The sequence below is a fragment of the Crotalus tigris genome, unplaced genomic scaffold (genome assembly GCF_016545835.1).
Source record: "Crotalus tigris isolate CLP2741 ecotype Arizona unplaced genomic scaffold, ASM1654583v1 scf7180000017672.2133156, whole genome shotgun sequence".
Lineage (NCBI taxonomy): Eukaryota > Metazoa > Chordata > Lepidosauria > Squamata > Viperidae > Crotalus > Crotalus tigris.
The window spans coordinates 1,318,885-1,334,734 of NW_024096557.1; the positions used below are offsets into that span (position 1 = coordinate 1,318,885).

The window sequence follows — 15,850 nt, forward strand, 5'->3', positions numbered from 1 at the left end:
GCCTGAAATAGAAAAAGCTTTTTATCTCTTAAAACTTTTATTGCCCAGAGTTCAAAATCATATTTGAGCCCTAGTCTCTGAGCTTTAATAGAGAATGAAGGATATTGCTTTAGAGAAATTTTAGCATCACTGACCTGGTAGAAAAACAGATATAACTACATATATAATATTCAATTCTAAAAAAGTATTATTTTTGAAAGTAGGTTCTTATAATATCACGCAGCAGATACAGTTACATGTGACATTCAGTATGATATTCATGACATTCATGCTTCATCTCTACCGGTTGGTTTCAAAAACAGAGCACTATTTAATTATTAGCTGAAATACTATCATTAGTGCCACCTTCACACAGCTTTCATGTCACTCTGCATAATGACTTTCTGTGCATACTGCCAGAATTACTACAATGCATGATAAGATGACTACCCTACTGCTATATGGCAGGCTTCTTGGCATAGTGTGGTAGGTAACCATGTACTGTAGTATGATCTAATCAAATGGCAGAAGGTGACGTCATTCTCTGAAGTGATAAAGAACAGACTGTATGCAGTTCCAATTAAGTAGAAAACAGGACTGGACCTGAATGCTAATTCAGACACCTATTCTGACTACTTTTAAAGTGTACTTTAGCAGCAAATTTTACATACAGTACTTAAAACAGTAACAACAAGCTGTAAACAAACAAAACATACAGTTATACACTGCAATATTAGTACACATACAATATCACTATAGCTGCCAGATGTCATATTCCAAATTAGACTTTATAAAGCAAGACATGTCTGTGTCCTTTTATTTTCTTTATCCATCTTCATCTCTGCATAGGTCCTCAAAATATGTTCTTATATTTTTATGATCTCAGAGACTCTAAAGTCTGCCACAGTATATTGACACTAGTGTGCAAACAGAAATTTCTGAGGCTTAGGCAGAGATAAATCCTTGAGAGCTATACAACTGACTGGTGATTTACAGAATTGTGTAGCTGTTGAATGGATAACAATTGCCCACTATCTTTAAAGAACATTTTATCATCCTGAGGGTGAAATTGACATCTATAGTTATATTTAATTTATAGAAAGTACAGCTCCCGATCTACATGAATGCTTGAAAACTGGAAAGAGATATTATTTATGTTTCTCCTTGTTTTGTGTTTTCTTTATATTCAGACATTGTTTCTAAATACTCCTCTAAATATTAGGATCATTTTTATCTGTTGTAACTAAATCATGGAGGTTTCATGGGCAAGCTAGCAAATGCTTTAAATTAATGGATCTGAGGAAAAGTATATCAGAGAAGCAATCTTGTGGTACAGCACCAGCATCAGTCACTCTGATGTTTTCTTAAAAATGCCTTTTAAGTATATTTCTGGAAAATATATGATAAAGGAAAGATTTTTTCCTTTATTTTTCAATTTTCATTCCTGTATGAATAGACACTGCACCATTATTACTGAATAAATGTACATTTATATACCTCTGATTTGAAAAAGGACACACACACACGTATGCATGCATGTATGTATGTATGTATATATAATTTGACTTGGAGATTTATATTGATTAATAAATAAGGAGTAAATAAAAATAAATATTCTTTTCAAGTTTGGGGAAAAACAAACTTTTTTGCAACTCTTCAGGTATTATATAATAATAACATTCTCAAATGGTGCAAGTGTACGTATCTATGCATATTGTGTGTGTGTGTGTGTGTGAATTATAATCTTAGTGTTTATATAAGTAGGCATTTTCAGTGGAAACAATTCAGAGCTAACTGTAAAAGTGAATTGATGCATTAAACACATATTAAAGGATCATATAGAGAAAACATATCAGATTGATTAGTATTCTAAAGTCATAAGCTTTTTGATTCATAATATTAATTTTACACTCTGGATCAATACTCCATTTCCTTTTGTATATATAATTCTCACTGGGTTTGACATCTCTAAAGCAAGATACCCCACCTTCATTTGGTTCCATAATATTATAAAACTGCTGTCTTTCTACCTTCATGGTATAATCCTATCTTCATTTTGAGATTGTTTTGGGATGCATTTTGTATTTAATGACCTATAAATATATTTAGATGGAACTAATAACATATTACTGATAGCTGCACTTAAGATTTGTAATTTGCTTAAAAGACAGGTTCATCTCATCCCATTCTAATGGCTTTTTGTAACTTGATTAAACATTCCCTTTTCTGTTTCCTCTTCTACTACAATATGTATATAAACAAATTGCTTTCTGTGCTGTCTATATACTGCTTTTGAATGTAAATATGTATGAAGCAAGGGGTATCACTGAAATATTTCTCTTTATTTGAACAAGTCCATGTAGTGAAACATTTCACTACATTCAAATAGGTGTTATTGTATTGCATACCATTACCAAAGATGAATTATAACTTTAATCCTAATATATCAGAAGTTTACTGCTACTGTTATATAAGTATAGAAATTCCCTAACCTTTGGAAATATAAGGACTTGTCCTACATTAAACAGAATGGGATAATTATCTCAGTGGTAGAGGATCAGTATTACAGTGATAGCAACAACTGAAGCCTTCTGGTGTTTCCTTTTTTTCCTTAGACTGCCATGCATTTAAGACTAAGTTACATCTTTCAAGTGAACTAAATAATGCTGTCTCATCAGTGGTGCTGAAATTGAATGTTTACAAGGCAAAAACTCATGTTTATAATTTATTTATTAAACAAATTTATTAAACAGTTTTAGATGGCTGCCCAACTCATACACAGTGACCCTCACCCACCCTAACCCAATAAAAAACAATAAACAATAAAAACAATAAAAAACAATCAAGTCTACTGATAGAACCACATCTTCAGGACCTTCTGGAAAAGTATCAAGGAACTTCATTCAATCATAAATTGCCAGAATCAGCTGAGCTCTAAATCTTGAACTACTGTAGGCAAGATGTTTCAACTTCTAACTCAGCACTGGTTTTACCATAGTGTCTCTTGTCTTTTAAGGTCCCTGCCAGAACCAGTTTTCCTACACTGGAGGATACAGTAGCATGACCATTGGGGGCCAAGTGGTTAACACTGTTTATACTTACAGTATTTTGCTGAGACCATATGCATAGCAAATGCTTTCAATTTATGTAAATAACAGCTATATCAACCAATTATAAATCTTAAATTTAAAGCTTATAGGATCAAAACTAGCTATTACCAATAAGCAGCAAGAATTAAACTTTGTTCATATATTGTACAAGTTTAGACGGTTCAGAATCTAATCAGGCAATCAAAATGAAGCTTATTAAAAGACGCAGTTTTCATAAATCTTTAAGAAGAAATATCAATATATTGATAATAATTTGTTGGATCTAAAATACTCAAATTCAAAACAATTCTTCACAATTTTGTTTGCTTTGTACAATATTCATTACACAATGAGGTTGGAATGCATAGTGCGAAGACTTTTAATAAGATGCTTTAATTTCATTAAATCAGAAAGGGGAGATAGATAGATAGATAGATAGATAGATAGATAGATAGATAGATAGATAGATAGATAGATAGATGAAAAAAATGAGCACTTGTTTATTTCCATTTCACCAACCATGGTTTAAAGTATGGTCATCAAAATATTCCATATGCTTCCAGAGGTTAGGTTTGCCTATTGTTTTAAAATAAGATTTGCTAAATTGTACTTTATACACACAAGTTGATGGCTTGTACAACCAAATCAGAATTAGCTTAGTGAGGTATGTGGACATAATTGGCACCTGATCTATTCATTAACCCCAAGAAATTGAGACTGGAACATCTAATATACCTTTAAGGCCTAGTCTGATATAAATATAATAATATTTAAAGCCATGCATAATATTGCCAAAAATGTGTATGTTATTGTGGATAGAGTTGAAATATCTGAAACTAGAAAACTACTAGGTTCTCCCTTTTGCATTTGAAAAATGCATACAGTAGTATTTTTCTATGTTAGATGAGTTTTTTTCTTCCAATTTTAAAAGCTTTCATCTAATTCATTTGGACACATTTAATTAGGGATAGCCTATATTTCTTCTTGCTTGTCCATAATAGGACAGGTAAGGCAATTGACAAGATATCGACAAACCCTCTACTTCGGGGCATTGGACAGCTACAGTATATGTCATCATACTCGCTTAGCATAGCATCCAATGTACCTGCTGTGTTATCAATATTGGATGAGTTGCTGTAAAATAGCATTTCATAATGAACCTATGGTTAAAAGAATCTGAGTCGAACAATGAAAAAACAAAGTTTTTTGTTACTGACACTTGATGTCTTATTTTTGTCAAGATTAATCACTGCAGACAAACTTTTTGCTGAGTTAAGTACCCACAATTAATGTTTTGAAATGTTGAGATAGTAAAAACTATGGTATTTATCATCCACACTAACTGCAATTTGAAAAATTAATAAAAAGTATAAATTATGAGACTGAAGTACTTGCATTATTTTTCTTTAACAGTTCAATATTTCATTATATTTATTAACAGTTCAGTATTTCATCATTTATAACTTTTGAATTCTTCAAACATTTAATGGCACACTTTCATTAAAAAAATATTTGTTTTACATGTCACACCAATTAAGAAATATTGCTTTTTCCTGCTCATTATCTAGCATTGATAATACTTTATAGCTGTTCCAAACTACATTCTCACATTCATTTTCCATCCTAATGAAGTTTTTCAGATTGTATTTTCTTTCACCCCAAATTACATTTATTGTTTCTCTGTTTTAATAAACAATCAAGCAAGTGAAATGCAAAAAGGGAACCTACTGAAGTCATCTAGAAGATGAGATAATAGGTAAAAGAGATCTGATTACTGATCCTATAAAATACCATACCAATTTTTTCTCCCAGATAGGAAAAAAGCTATATTAAAATAATTAAGGCATTGGAATAAAGAATAGAGAATAAACTAGGAATCAAGATAACAAACCTATACAAACAAATGAATCAGTAGGGAAAAGTTAATCAGTAGAGAAGAACAAAGCTATCCTATAGCCAATTACCTAGGAAATTAAATGGGTAAAGCAACTTGTCTTTTATAGCAAGCAATTAAACTCTGAAGCAATTGCAAGTTTATTTCAACTTAGAATGTAAGCTCTTATATATGCCTCAATTGTTTTCTCAAGCTAGTCATCTACAGATTCCATGGAATAAAAACATGGTACTCTCCTATACTATTAAAATCTTAATGCACTTTTTTCAACTATAATAACGGGAATGAAAATGTTCACTACAGGTACTCCTCAACTTACAACCATATATATGATGACATTTGAAATTACAATGATGTTGAATGAAGGGACTTACAACTCCATCCCAAAATTTCAACCATTCCAATGGCCCTGTGGTTTTACGTGACAAAAATTTGGGTGCTTTTCACTGTACCTCCCTTAAAATCATGGGACTACTTCACCATCAGGGGCTGAGAGGCCTCTGCCAGATAGCTCCATTGGCATATGGAAACCTGCCTTCCCACATCCCATCTCTCTGAGGCACTTTCTAGCCTTAAGAAATATTGCAAGACAAGCACCAACCTTTGCAATGTTTTGAGGCTCTTTCTATATTCAAAAACATTGTGAGATGAGCACCAGTTTTCACAAAATTCAGGGGCTCTTTCTAACTTTGGAAATATTGTGATAGCTAGATTTTTATAGTAGCTGTAGTTTGCATTGGCTGGGATACATGTCAGCACTGCACAGAAGGGGAAAGTAAGTGAGCCTGTACAATTTGGCAGGGGACTTCCAGGTGGAACAGGGAGAAGATCCAAACCTTCTGGTGAAGTGATGGAGAGGTGAAAGACCCAAGGTTTTCAGGAGATGGTGAATCATGAGGAGGCCAAAACCTTCTGGAAATTATGGAATGGGGGAAGGCCCATATACCATTGGCCCCAGCTCGCCAAGACCTCCCAGCCCATGGCAAGTTTCTGCATGCCAGTGGGTTCCAAGTCTCCCAGGGCCTCCTCCACTCCCTGAGTATAATCATTTAATGATTGTAATGTAGGAGCTGAGAATGCAGTCATCAAGCAAGGCAGTCATGTGGGTGCCTTGTTTAATGACTGTAGCAAGGTATGAGCCAAATTGTGGGCCCAGTTATGGTTGTAAGTTGAGAACTATCTGTATTGATAAATATATTTATGATAGCCATTCTGTGTGTAGTAGACATGAAAGTATTTTTTTCTTACTTTGTTTGCATCCATACACCCTGTTCTCTAGGCACTTTCACCTGGAGAATATTCTTTGTTGTAGCCTCTATAATAGCATGAAGGGAGTTTTCTGAGGCATATATTGTTTAAATTCTTAAGGTAATGCTAAAAGAAAAAGGGAGAGAGACTATTTTAAATCAATACTTGAGGTCAGAACAGCATGTCATCTTTCTTATCAGATGATCTTCCAGTGATTCATGAATTAAAATTAGCAACTTTCTGATCTCTTCTGTCCACTGTGAAACTTTTCAATACATTGAGGGAACTACTGTTATTGATGTCATCTATAATGGCAAGCCTACAAGGTCAGTGAAGGTAAACAGCTCTGGTAAAACTGAGTCTTACAATACACATTTTTTAAAAAATAAAACAATATATGTGCATATGTGAACCTGTGAATGGGAGACAGGGGAATGAAATAATAGAGAAAAAAGGTAGAGAAATCAATGTTCAACTGAGTATGCTAAAGTAGACTAACTTATTGATTGTAGAGTAGCAGTATTATGGGCTGAGACTTTCCTGTTATAGTGTGGGAAGATGCCTTGCCCTTTGAACTCCTTTTGGAGTGTATTTGTAAGTGTTTGAAAGATAATTGGAAATGATAGTGAACAAATGTATATGATGCTGGCCATAAATATAGTAGCATAGCATTATGTAGTTCTTAGGGTATACAGAGATTTTCTTTTGATTGAAACCATGATTATTTCCCACCTAACCAGAACTATACGTCCTAGCAACATTTTACTTTAATACTACCTTGGCTTATTTGCTTATTTATTTTTCCTAAAGTTTATGGCAGACCAACAATCTAAAACATAAAGTGAAAATGAACCATTTCAGAAATAAATAGACCTATCCATAGTATCTCACAGTATGTACTAATATTTTCAAGAAAGAAAATATCCAAATCTTGTGTTTGATAAATTACAGTCTTCTCCATTGGGAAGAAATTTCAGAGTATGAGAGCAGTAACTGAAAATATCAACTTATAAATATCAAGTCCTTGTCAGATGACCTGAAGGGAGCTAATCATTCTGAATCAAAAGATAACCCAGTCCAAATTCATATAAGACCTTAGAGGTAACAGCATAGAACTTTAAAACATATCTGAATCAGATTGCCAAACAATCCAGCTCTTGAAGCAATAGGTCATCCAGGTATTTCAGGATATACTCATCATTGCCTAGAGCAGTGGTTCTTAACCTGTGGGTCGGGACCCCATTTGGGGTCGAACGACCATTTCACGGGGGTCGCCAAACAAGGCTGTCCGTCATTTTTCCCCCTTTTCTTTGGCCACGCCCCTGGCACCCAGTGATGTATAAGTGGTTGGGGGTCACCACACCATTGGGAACTGTATTATGGGGTCACGGCATTAGAAAGGTTGAGAACCACTGGCCTAGAGGCCTTCAAATTTAGAGTTGCATTTTCTAAATCTATTTAAAAGATATCCTTGTATAAACTGCATTACAATAATCCAAAAAGATGTTATTGAGGCATTAGTGACTGTAAGTAGGTTTTTCTGATCAGGAAATGATCAAAGTGGTTGTATAAGTTGTAACTGTGCATAAGCTTTCCTGGCCACATCTGCCACCTGCTCATTGACCAGGAGCTGTGAGTCCAGGCAGACACCCAAATTGGAAGAGACTTCCTTAATTGGGGGAATACAGCTCTGTCTAGAATCAATGTTGATTCTATGCTGACCTGGAGAGAAACAGTCTGAGTCTGTTACTTCCCATGCAGTCCCTGATGATCCATAAGCGTGATGCTTGCACCTCTGCTGCATTGCTAATTTGACTGAGTTCTGTAGCTGATACTGAGGATAGCTGATATTGTTCAGTGGTTTCATGCAGTTGTTAAAAAGAATAAAGAGATGAAGAGAACCCTAAGATGTTCCACAAGGTTGAAATCTCCAGGCAGATCTCCTTTTCTCCACCAACATGAATTGGAACTCACCATTTAGGAAGGAGAAAAATTCCTGAGTGTTGGTCTATGGGAGCATGTTTGAGAAAGCTGCTGAGAAATCAAGAAGAGGACCAAGAGGTTTATTCTCCCCGAATCTGTAGGCATAACCAATCTATTTTCACCAATATGCTATGCTTTGGCCTGAAATTTCAATGTGCATATGAAATCTTCATCCCATCCCTTTGAGTAAGACAGTTTTTTGAGCTATGAGGAAACATGCATTTAGCTTAAATTAGTGTTACAATAGTATTTTCCTCCATATTCTAATACCATCCAAGTTCATATAATCTGTTAGCGTTTGTCGACCATTAATTAAGTAGGTTACTGGCAGTGGCTGAAAACAAAGGCACACAAACAGAATAGGGATTGGCAAAAAAATATTAGCATATATCATAAGGGTAGATATTTGTCAATTCAAAAATTGGAGTTTTTCAATGTAACAATAAAAAGATCACATAATTATCCTATGTTACTTTAATGCAGGTGGATGTTTTATTTTCTTTTGACTTGACAAAAACTTTATGGTTTTCCCCCCTTCCATTTAATCATGTCTGATTCTTACAGACTGCCCGGACAAGTTCCCACAGTAATCTTTGCAAGGTTTTTAAGAGTGGTTTGTCATTGCCTCCTTCCTGGGCCTAAGAGAAAGTGACTGGCTCAAGATCACCTAGTTGGCTTTGTGCCCAAGGTGGGCTACAACTCACACTTTCCTAGTTTCTAGCCTGATGTAGCAGCAGTAGTGATGAAATTCATATAGCGATCTATCTCACTGAAGGTAACCCTGAGTGGCAAACAACTGGATAGAAACAATAAAAAAAACCCAAATGTGCAAGATAAAAACCCTTATTAATAATATCATAAAAATGAAAGACATGAACCACAAGAGAGGGAGGATAAAATTTGCCATCTTAACAAACAAGTTTCCAGTTGCCTGGAAGCCTCAGGCCGGACAACATAGCCAAGACTAAGGAATTTTGGGAAGATGAAAAGGCATGGAGTTAATCTAATTTCTGGGATAAGAATGTTCCATCAGGTGGGCACTGAAGCAGAAAAGGCATATTTTCTGGTAGCCACCACATGGAGGTTCTTAGCTGATGGTGTGCGCAACATGCCACTCTGCCAGATCTAGTTGGGTAGGCTGATATAATCCAAAAAAGCGTGTCCCTCAGATAAGCCGGTCTGCCTTGACTCTTCACATGATGTTACTTCAGTGTAAATACAGATTTATTTTCTTTTGACTTAGGTGCTTGACAAAGAAAATCAACCACTGGCTTTCAGTAATAACACTACATTATTTTCACATCTCTCCAGCAATGAAATTACTTCATATCTTATAGTTTACATTTACTGTATTCTCAAAAGTATTATAATACTTACTTATCATAACTGATATATATGTGTGTGTGTGTGTGTGTGTGTGTGTGTGTATATAACAGCAGAATGCACACACAATTAAAAAAAGACTTTTGCTTTACCTTGATGAGACTGAATATTATTAATACAGTAGAATGACTGATAGAAATAAAAAAAATGAAAGGATGAGAATCATTGCTCTAGAAAACCCATATTCTGCAATATTATTTCAGAATGAAGATGTCCACTTTCTTTCCAAGTAAGATTCAGTTTGAATACCGAATACTGCATTGCAAATTGGCAACATTAATTCTTCCCCTTCCTTTCCCACTGCTATATTTCCACTGCTATATTTCCTGGCTGCCTGAAGCTTATGAATATCCTTCGTAATAAGTATTATTTGAGAAATCCAGTTATTTTTCCCTCCAAAGCAAAGAATTACTCAAAACATCTTACAAATATCACAAGCAGGCAAGTTACTAATTGTTAAAATGGAACAAGATAGTACAGCAGCAAAACCAAAAACTCAGAGAACCAAAATAAAAATCAAATCAAGGTATAGCACATGCTGGCAGTTTTCATACTTATTCCTAAGGTAATTCCCTGCTGTTCCTCTGTCTAGCAGCAAGAGATAAACTGATGATGAGCTTGCATTTGGGAACTATTCCACAAATCTGTTTTGGCAATTAATGGCAAAAGCCGTCATCCACTAAACAAGAAGAGGAATATAATTATTGCCCAATTAGTTCTGACTCTTAAAGAAAAAAGTCACAAGATACAGGCACATTATCTGTATTCCTTATATATCCATACTTACAGTATATCCTCACACAGTTCCTCATATATCCTAATTACAGGCTCTAAATATTAGGACAATATTGAAAAATTCTTTGCCATAAGACTACATTTTCCATCACAGTCCAATTTACTCACTTCTTACTCTCTAGTTTTCTTTTACGTTTTGCTTTTTGTAAAGAACTAGTAGGAATATATATAAACTCTTGCACGTACATACACATACACATGTATGCATGCATGCACACAAACACATAAACAGAGTAGCTCTGTGTCCTGTTGAAATATAAATTGCTTACAAAATGAAGGCCGGCATTTCCTTTTAAATGATTTCCGTGACTTTTGCCTCATCCTAAATCTTTTAAAAAGAATCTGATTTGTCTCAACACTCCAGATTCATTCAAATTGGATGTATTTTATTGCATGAAAATATGCTGTTCTATTGGGATTTCCATTTATCCTTAACTGCCGCTATCTGTTATTACTTTTTTAAATTAAAAATAAATAATTTCTATTTTTTGTGTGCATGCAGGAGTATAAAAGTCCCTAGAGACCATTATACAACATGGCCCAGACAGAAAAGTTTACCTAATTTATCTACAGCCACTGAAAAGCTAATTACCCCTGTCCCCAAAATAATGACTATTAGACAATTCCATTAAGCTTTTTTCACATGTTTAACTTTAATTGTCATTAGATATCTTCAAATTTTATACTTGTAAAACAATATGAAGCAATAGCTACAGCATTTCAAAGTTATAGAGAGTCTTTAATAGAAAACAAAACCATAAATAATTTCAAACAATGTTGAGTTTTTTCTAGTGCAATAATACAGGATGATTTTTCATGGATCGCTGTGTTCTCCTGAGTTAATTTATAACTGCTGGTTTATATTTCTAAAGCCCAAAATGGCATAGTTTCCAAGTACCTTCAGGATTGTCTCCTATAACTGAAATTCATATGCCCTATGTTCTTCTCTGAAGGAGTTGTGTTTGATTCCCACCACAATATAAGGTAATGTCCCCAACCATATGGAGTATCTTACTCCATAAGGTTACTTTGATTCCCAGCTTGCTGGCTTTTCATAAGGATATAAAAGCTATTTTGTTCTGAAGAATGTTTAGGCTTTAGTGGAACTTTGGGCTAAAGTGGAACTTTTAGCGGAACTTTTGGGACATTTTTTTTACTTTTACTACAAGGTAAAATGTTTTAATATTTGGAATTTTTTGGATTATTTTGTATGATTGATATCCTCTTATCTATTATTTTCCTTTTCTTGTTAAGTCTGCTTTTATAGTTTTTAATGTTTCTTAAGTTATTTATAATGGTTTTATAAATTGGAGTGTCCACCATCTAGAGTCACGTTCCATGAGATAGGCAGCCATATATATTTGATTAATAAAGTAATAATTAAATTTATATAATGGTTGCATTGTTCTAATCCTATCAACTATTTATAACTAATAGTCTCATGGTCTCATTAAATAGATTTATTTAAAGGAAACAAGACAAGTTACAGTCTCTTGGAAATTGACTATATATGTGTTAGTCATCTTTTATGGAATAGGTTAAGATGGGCCTCACTGATCCCATTAATTCTCTTCATACAGAAGATATGCCAGGAAGGAAGGAAGGAAGGGAGGGAGGGAGGGAGGGAGGGAGGGAGGGAGGGAGGAATCCAATTTATTTCTTCTTCATGGGATTTATCTCAGACAAAATCTGTCATTATCATGACAGATATACACAATCTTTTCATTTGAAATAGTCAAATGCTGGGAAAAGACAGACCTTATAAATTATGGAACAATACACACAATACTTCACACCTAACTATAACTATTAAGCAATAACTTATTTGTCTCATCAATAACTAACATCTAAAATGCTGAGATGACATGTTAGTATGGACATGGCAGAAGACAGAACTGCTATCTTTTATGTAACATAATTTGGCATAAATAACTACTGTATGACCCGACAATTGCCTGTACTGCATATACAGTATGTATGTATGTGTGGGTGTATACATACACCCACATGCATAGACATGCACACACCCAAACATATACATACCTTTCTCCCTCTACTTCCTGCTGGATAACAGCAAATAGGAACTCAGTAGGTACCTGTGCATATTTGTCAGATGTATATAAGATCCTGGCAGTGGAGAATCTGTCACAAGCTGAACATAAATTTGCTAACATAACGAAGACAGGACAGAGATCCATAATCTTTTGGTTACTTTATGCTTTTACACAGTTCAGGCTAATTTCCTGCTGGAACAATTCCCTTGAAGGTACTGCACGTGGATAGTTTGTAAAGTCTTTCATATGATGAAAGGAAAGGGAGGAGAAAGCAGGATGGAATGGGAGTCTCCTGCTGAGATATTGTGATGAATTATTAAAACTTCTTAATGTTGATGTTACTCTTTAACCTCAGATCACAATACTGACAGAAGAGGGAAATGGAAAGTGCTATTAACGCAGAAATCAATTTAGGAGAAACATAAGTCATGGGGTGCATCCAATCAACAATATAAGGAATAAATTACAGAGAGAAAAGTTGTAAAGTAAAAAAAAAATGCTGCCAAACATTTATCACAAGCATATTTTCCAAAGTATTGATATCATAGAATTAACATTCACAGCCCTACTTCAGTATTACTTAATTCTATTTCCAAATTTTTTCTCCATAAATAATTTGCTTTTGAAAAACAAAATAAAATTTAAGTAAAAGGTTATATTTGGTGAAATCTACATAGCTTGGGTATCATAACTACACTCCAAGTATGTCAGCAAGGAAGAAAAGCAGTTCTCAAAAGCAGTAAGCATCTTTCCGTTAGCGCAGCAAAAAGAAATTCAATGACATTAATTCAATTTATCTTTATTAACACATCAACATTGATGCAGTCCATCAGCCTGTCAGTAATGCTGGTGCTGCATTTCTTTAAGAGTCATATTCTCAAAAATATCTGTCTAATAATCTCATAATATGTACTAACAATGTTATCTGCTGAGCAGGCTGAAGTGCTCTTTCTTTTCCTTGGAACAAAACAGTTCCACCTCAGGAGATGAGAGTGCCTTGAAAGGCAACAGAACTACATCTGCATCCCTTTGCACGATCTTTTAGCTTCTCAATCAAATCACCTGTTATATTGTGTGTGTGTGTGTGTGTGTGTGTGTGTGTGTGTGTGTGTGTGTATATATATATATATATATATATATATATATATATATATATATATATATATATAACCTTCAAATGATTCCCATGCATGCTTATTATTATTTAAATTCATAATCTCCATTTAAAAAGAAAAGCTTTACACATTAAAACACGCAGGCAATTCAGTTCTACTTAATTACTGTGAGGTACAGAGGGAAATGAAAACCTGTTTAAAAAACATATTTAGTACTATTGTGGCAGATAATGCCATTCAACATTCCCAACAGACAGCCCTTATGAAACTTTTTAGCACTTACCCCCCTTCCAGTGCTTCCCCTTGGTCCTGCTTAGCTTGGTAAGAGTTGATTCAGAGAAGAGCAGCATCAAAATAAAAAGAAGTTCAAGCACGGTAATTTCCCTCTGTCTTTCTGATGATAGCATTTCCACAAGTTATTTTCCACAATTTTGCCCCCTTACATTTTCCCTCTTATTTTCTCCATTTTCCATTTGGTTGGAAAAGAATCATTAATCAGGTGAAAAGCAGCAGAAGGAAAAGCTTTGCCATTCTGAGGTAACATCTAGTGATGTAGCCCTGAAGAATGCCACGTTTTCCTCTGATCCAGCATCTCCCATCCACAACATGCAGGCAGCTTTGCTGCTTCTAGAAGAGCTGTAAAAGAATGTCTTGCTTCTCACTTTTGCTTTGGTGAAAATAGATTCCTCGGCTTTCACTGTCAGTGTGACTGAAAATGATAAAAACATTAATGCCAATGTCCAGTAGAAAAGAGAAAAGATGTCATGATTGTGGAGGGTGAAAGACAGAGAGAGAGAAGAGATAAAGAACACATGAGAAGCAGTTGCACTGACAGCTTTAAGCCTCACTGTCTGATCCTAATAACCGTGAACCAACCAAATTGCTCTTTTAAGGGTAATAAGGCTTCGATGAAAGCTGGTGTCACTGTCACTTGGGTAGGTAAAAGCAGGCATGAAAATCATCAAGAAAAAGCTGCTCAAGGTAAAAACTAGAAGAGCTCCTATTCAGAATGGTGAGGACCGAGCAAAAGAATACAGTATGCACACAGTGTATTTAATCTCTATTGTGTGGAGGAAATTTCTTCCTTCAGACTGTAGTCTTAACTGCATGTAAGCAGTGCTTTACTTAATTTAGCAGGAGCCTTTGGAAGATTTAATATTTGCTGCACTAATTATTTTTACATTTATCTGAAATATTGATGAGAAAATACAAGCTGCTGGTTTTTAAAAAAGAGAAAATAAAGAGTGTGCATGAACAAACACAATACAGATATGCCCCGATAAACAAACAGGCAAAATCTGACTTCTTTTCTAATAATATCAGTTTTGAGTTGAAATATTCAGCAATAAAATTACTAATTTGTGCTTATAATTAAATTTAAGCTATTTAAGTGCTGACCTTGATAATGAAACACAATAACAAGTTTTATTTCTATGTTTGCATAGCAACATAAATAATAAATTCACTTGAATGCCGCTACTCATTTAACAAATATATGATGGGAACGTGTGCCTACATGTCCCAATATCTGCCATTGGGAATTTATACTTTGTATTTTCCCTTTATATTTCCATTACATTATTACTAGTGGAGATTATGGGTGATGGGTATACTAGTGAAAATAATAAGAGTTAGTTTTCACCTTCAATGAAAACATACTGGACTAAATGCTAACAGAAATAGCATCATTTGTCCTTTCAAAGAAAAAAAAGTCTAAAAATGTATGGGTGCACAAAGGTTTCCTTGAGGCTATTTATCTTTTGTACAACTGTACAAAAAGACAATGTGACTATACAGCATTGCATGATCATATTGGCCATTCAGTAACGTACTTGCAATGTAGAAGAAATTACACTTTGTGTCACCCTTTCTAACTTCTATGCTATCTCAAAATAATGAAGGTCAAAATTAAGAACAGCTATAGCAGTGGTTCTGAACCTTTTTAATGCTGCGACCCCCAACCGGTCGTAAGTCGAGGACTACTCAACCGGTCATAAGTCGAGGACTACTCAACTGGTGCAGCACCGTTTGCAGAATGGGACTTTCGGCGGGCTCAGCAGGGCAGAGACAGCCTGGACAATTCCTATTGGCTTTTGAAAGCCAATAGAATTAGACTCTATTCAAGAGAGTCTATTCTATTGGCTTTCAAAAGCCAATAGAATAAAAGGGAGTAGCACAGCTAAGGAAAAGGGGGAAAAAATGGTGGACTGCATTGTTTGGTGACCCCCGTGAAATGGTCGTTCGACCCCAAATGGGGTCCCGACCCACAGGTTGAGAACCACTGAGCTATAGGATACCAATTTGCACAAT

General features: G+C 34.8%; 1 protein-coding gene across 14 annotated transcripts in view; it reads right to left on the reverse strand.

Annotated features, from left to right (window-relative positions):
• Window positions 1–15,850, reverse strand: part of ROBO2 (roundabout guidance receptor 2) — a 908,846-nt gene that overhangs the window by 743,997 nt on the left and 148,999 nt on the right. Inside the window, exon 1 of one of the 14 annotated variants that reach the window (XM_039337223.1) lies at window positions 13,824–14,058. The exons of 12 other annotated variants lie outside the window; for them this stretch is intronic. In XM_039337223.1, the coding sequence (XP_039193157.1) occupies window positions 13,824–13,947 (124 nt within the window). In that variant the 5' untranslated portion in view covers window positions 13,948–14,058. Of the gene's footprint in view, window positions 1–13,823; window positions 14,059–15,850 lie in introns of those variants that run through there. One more of the 14 variants, XM_039337224.1, reaches the window with a different exon arrangement.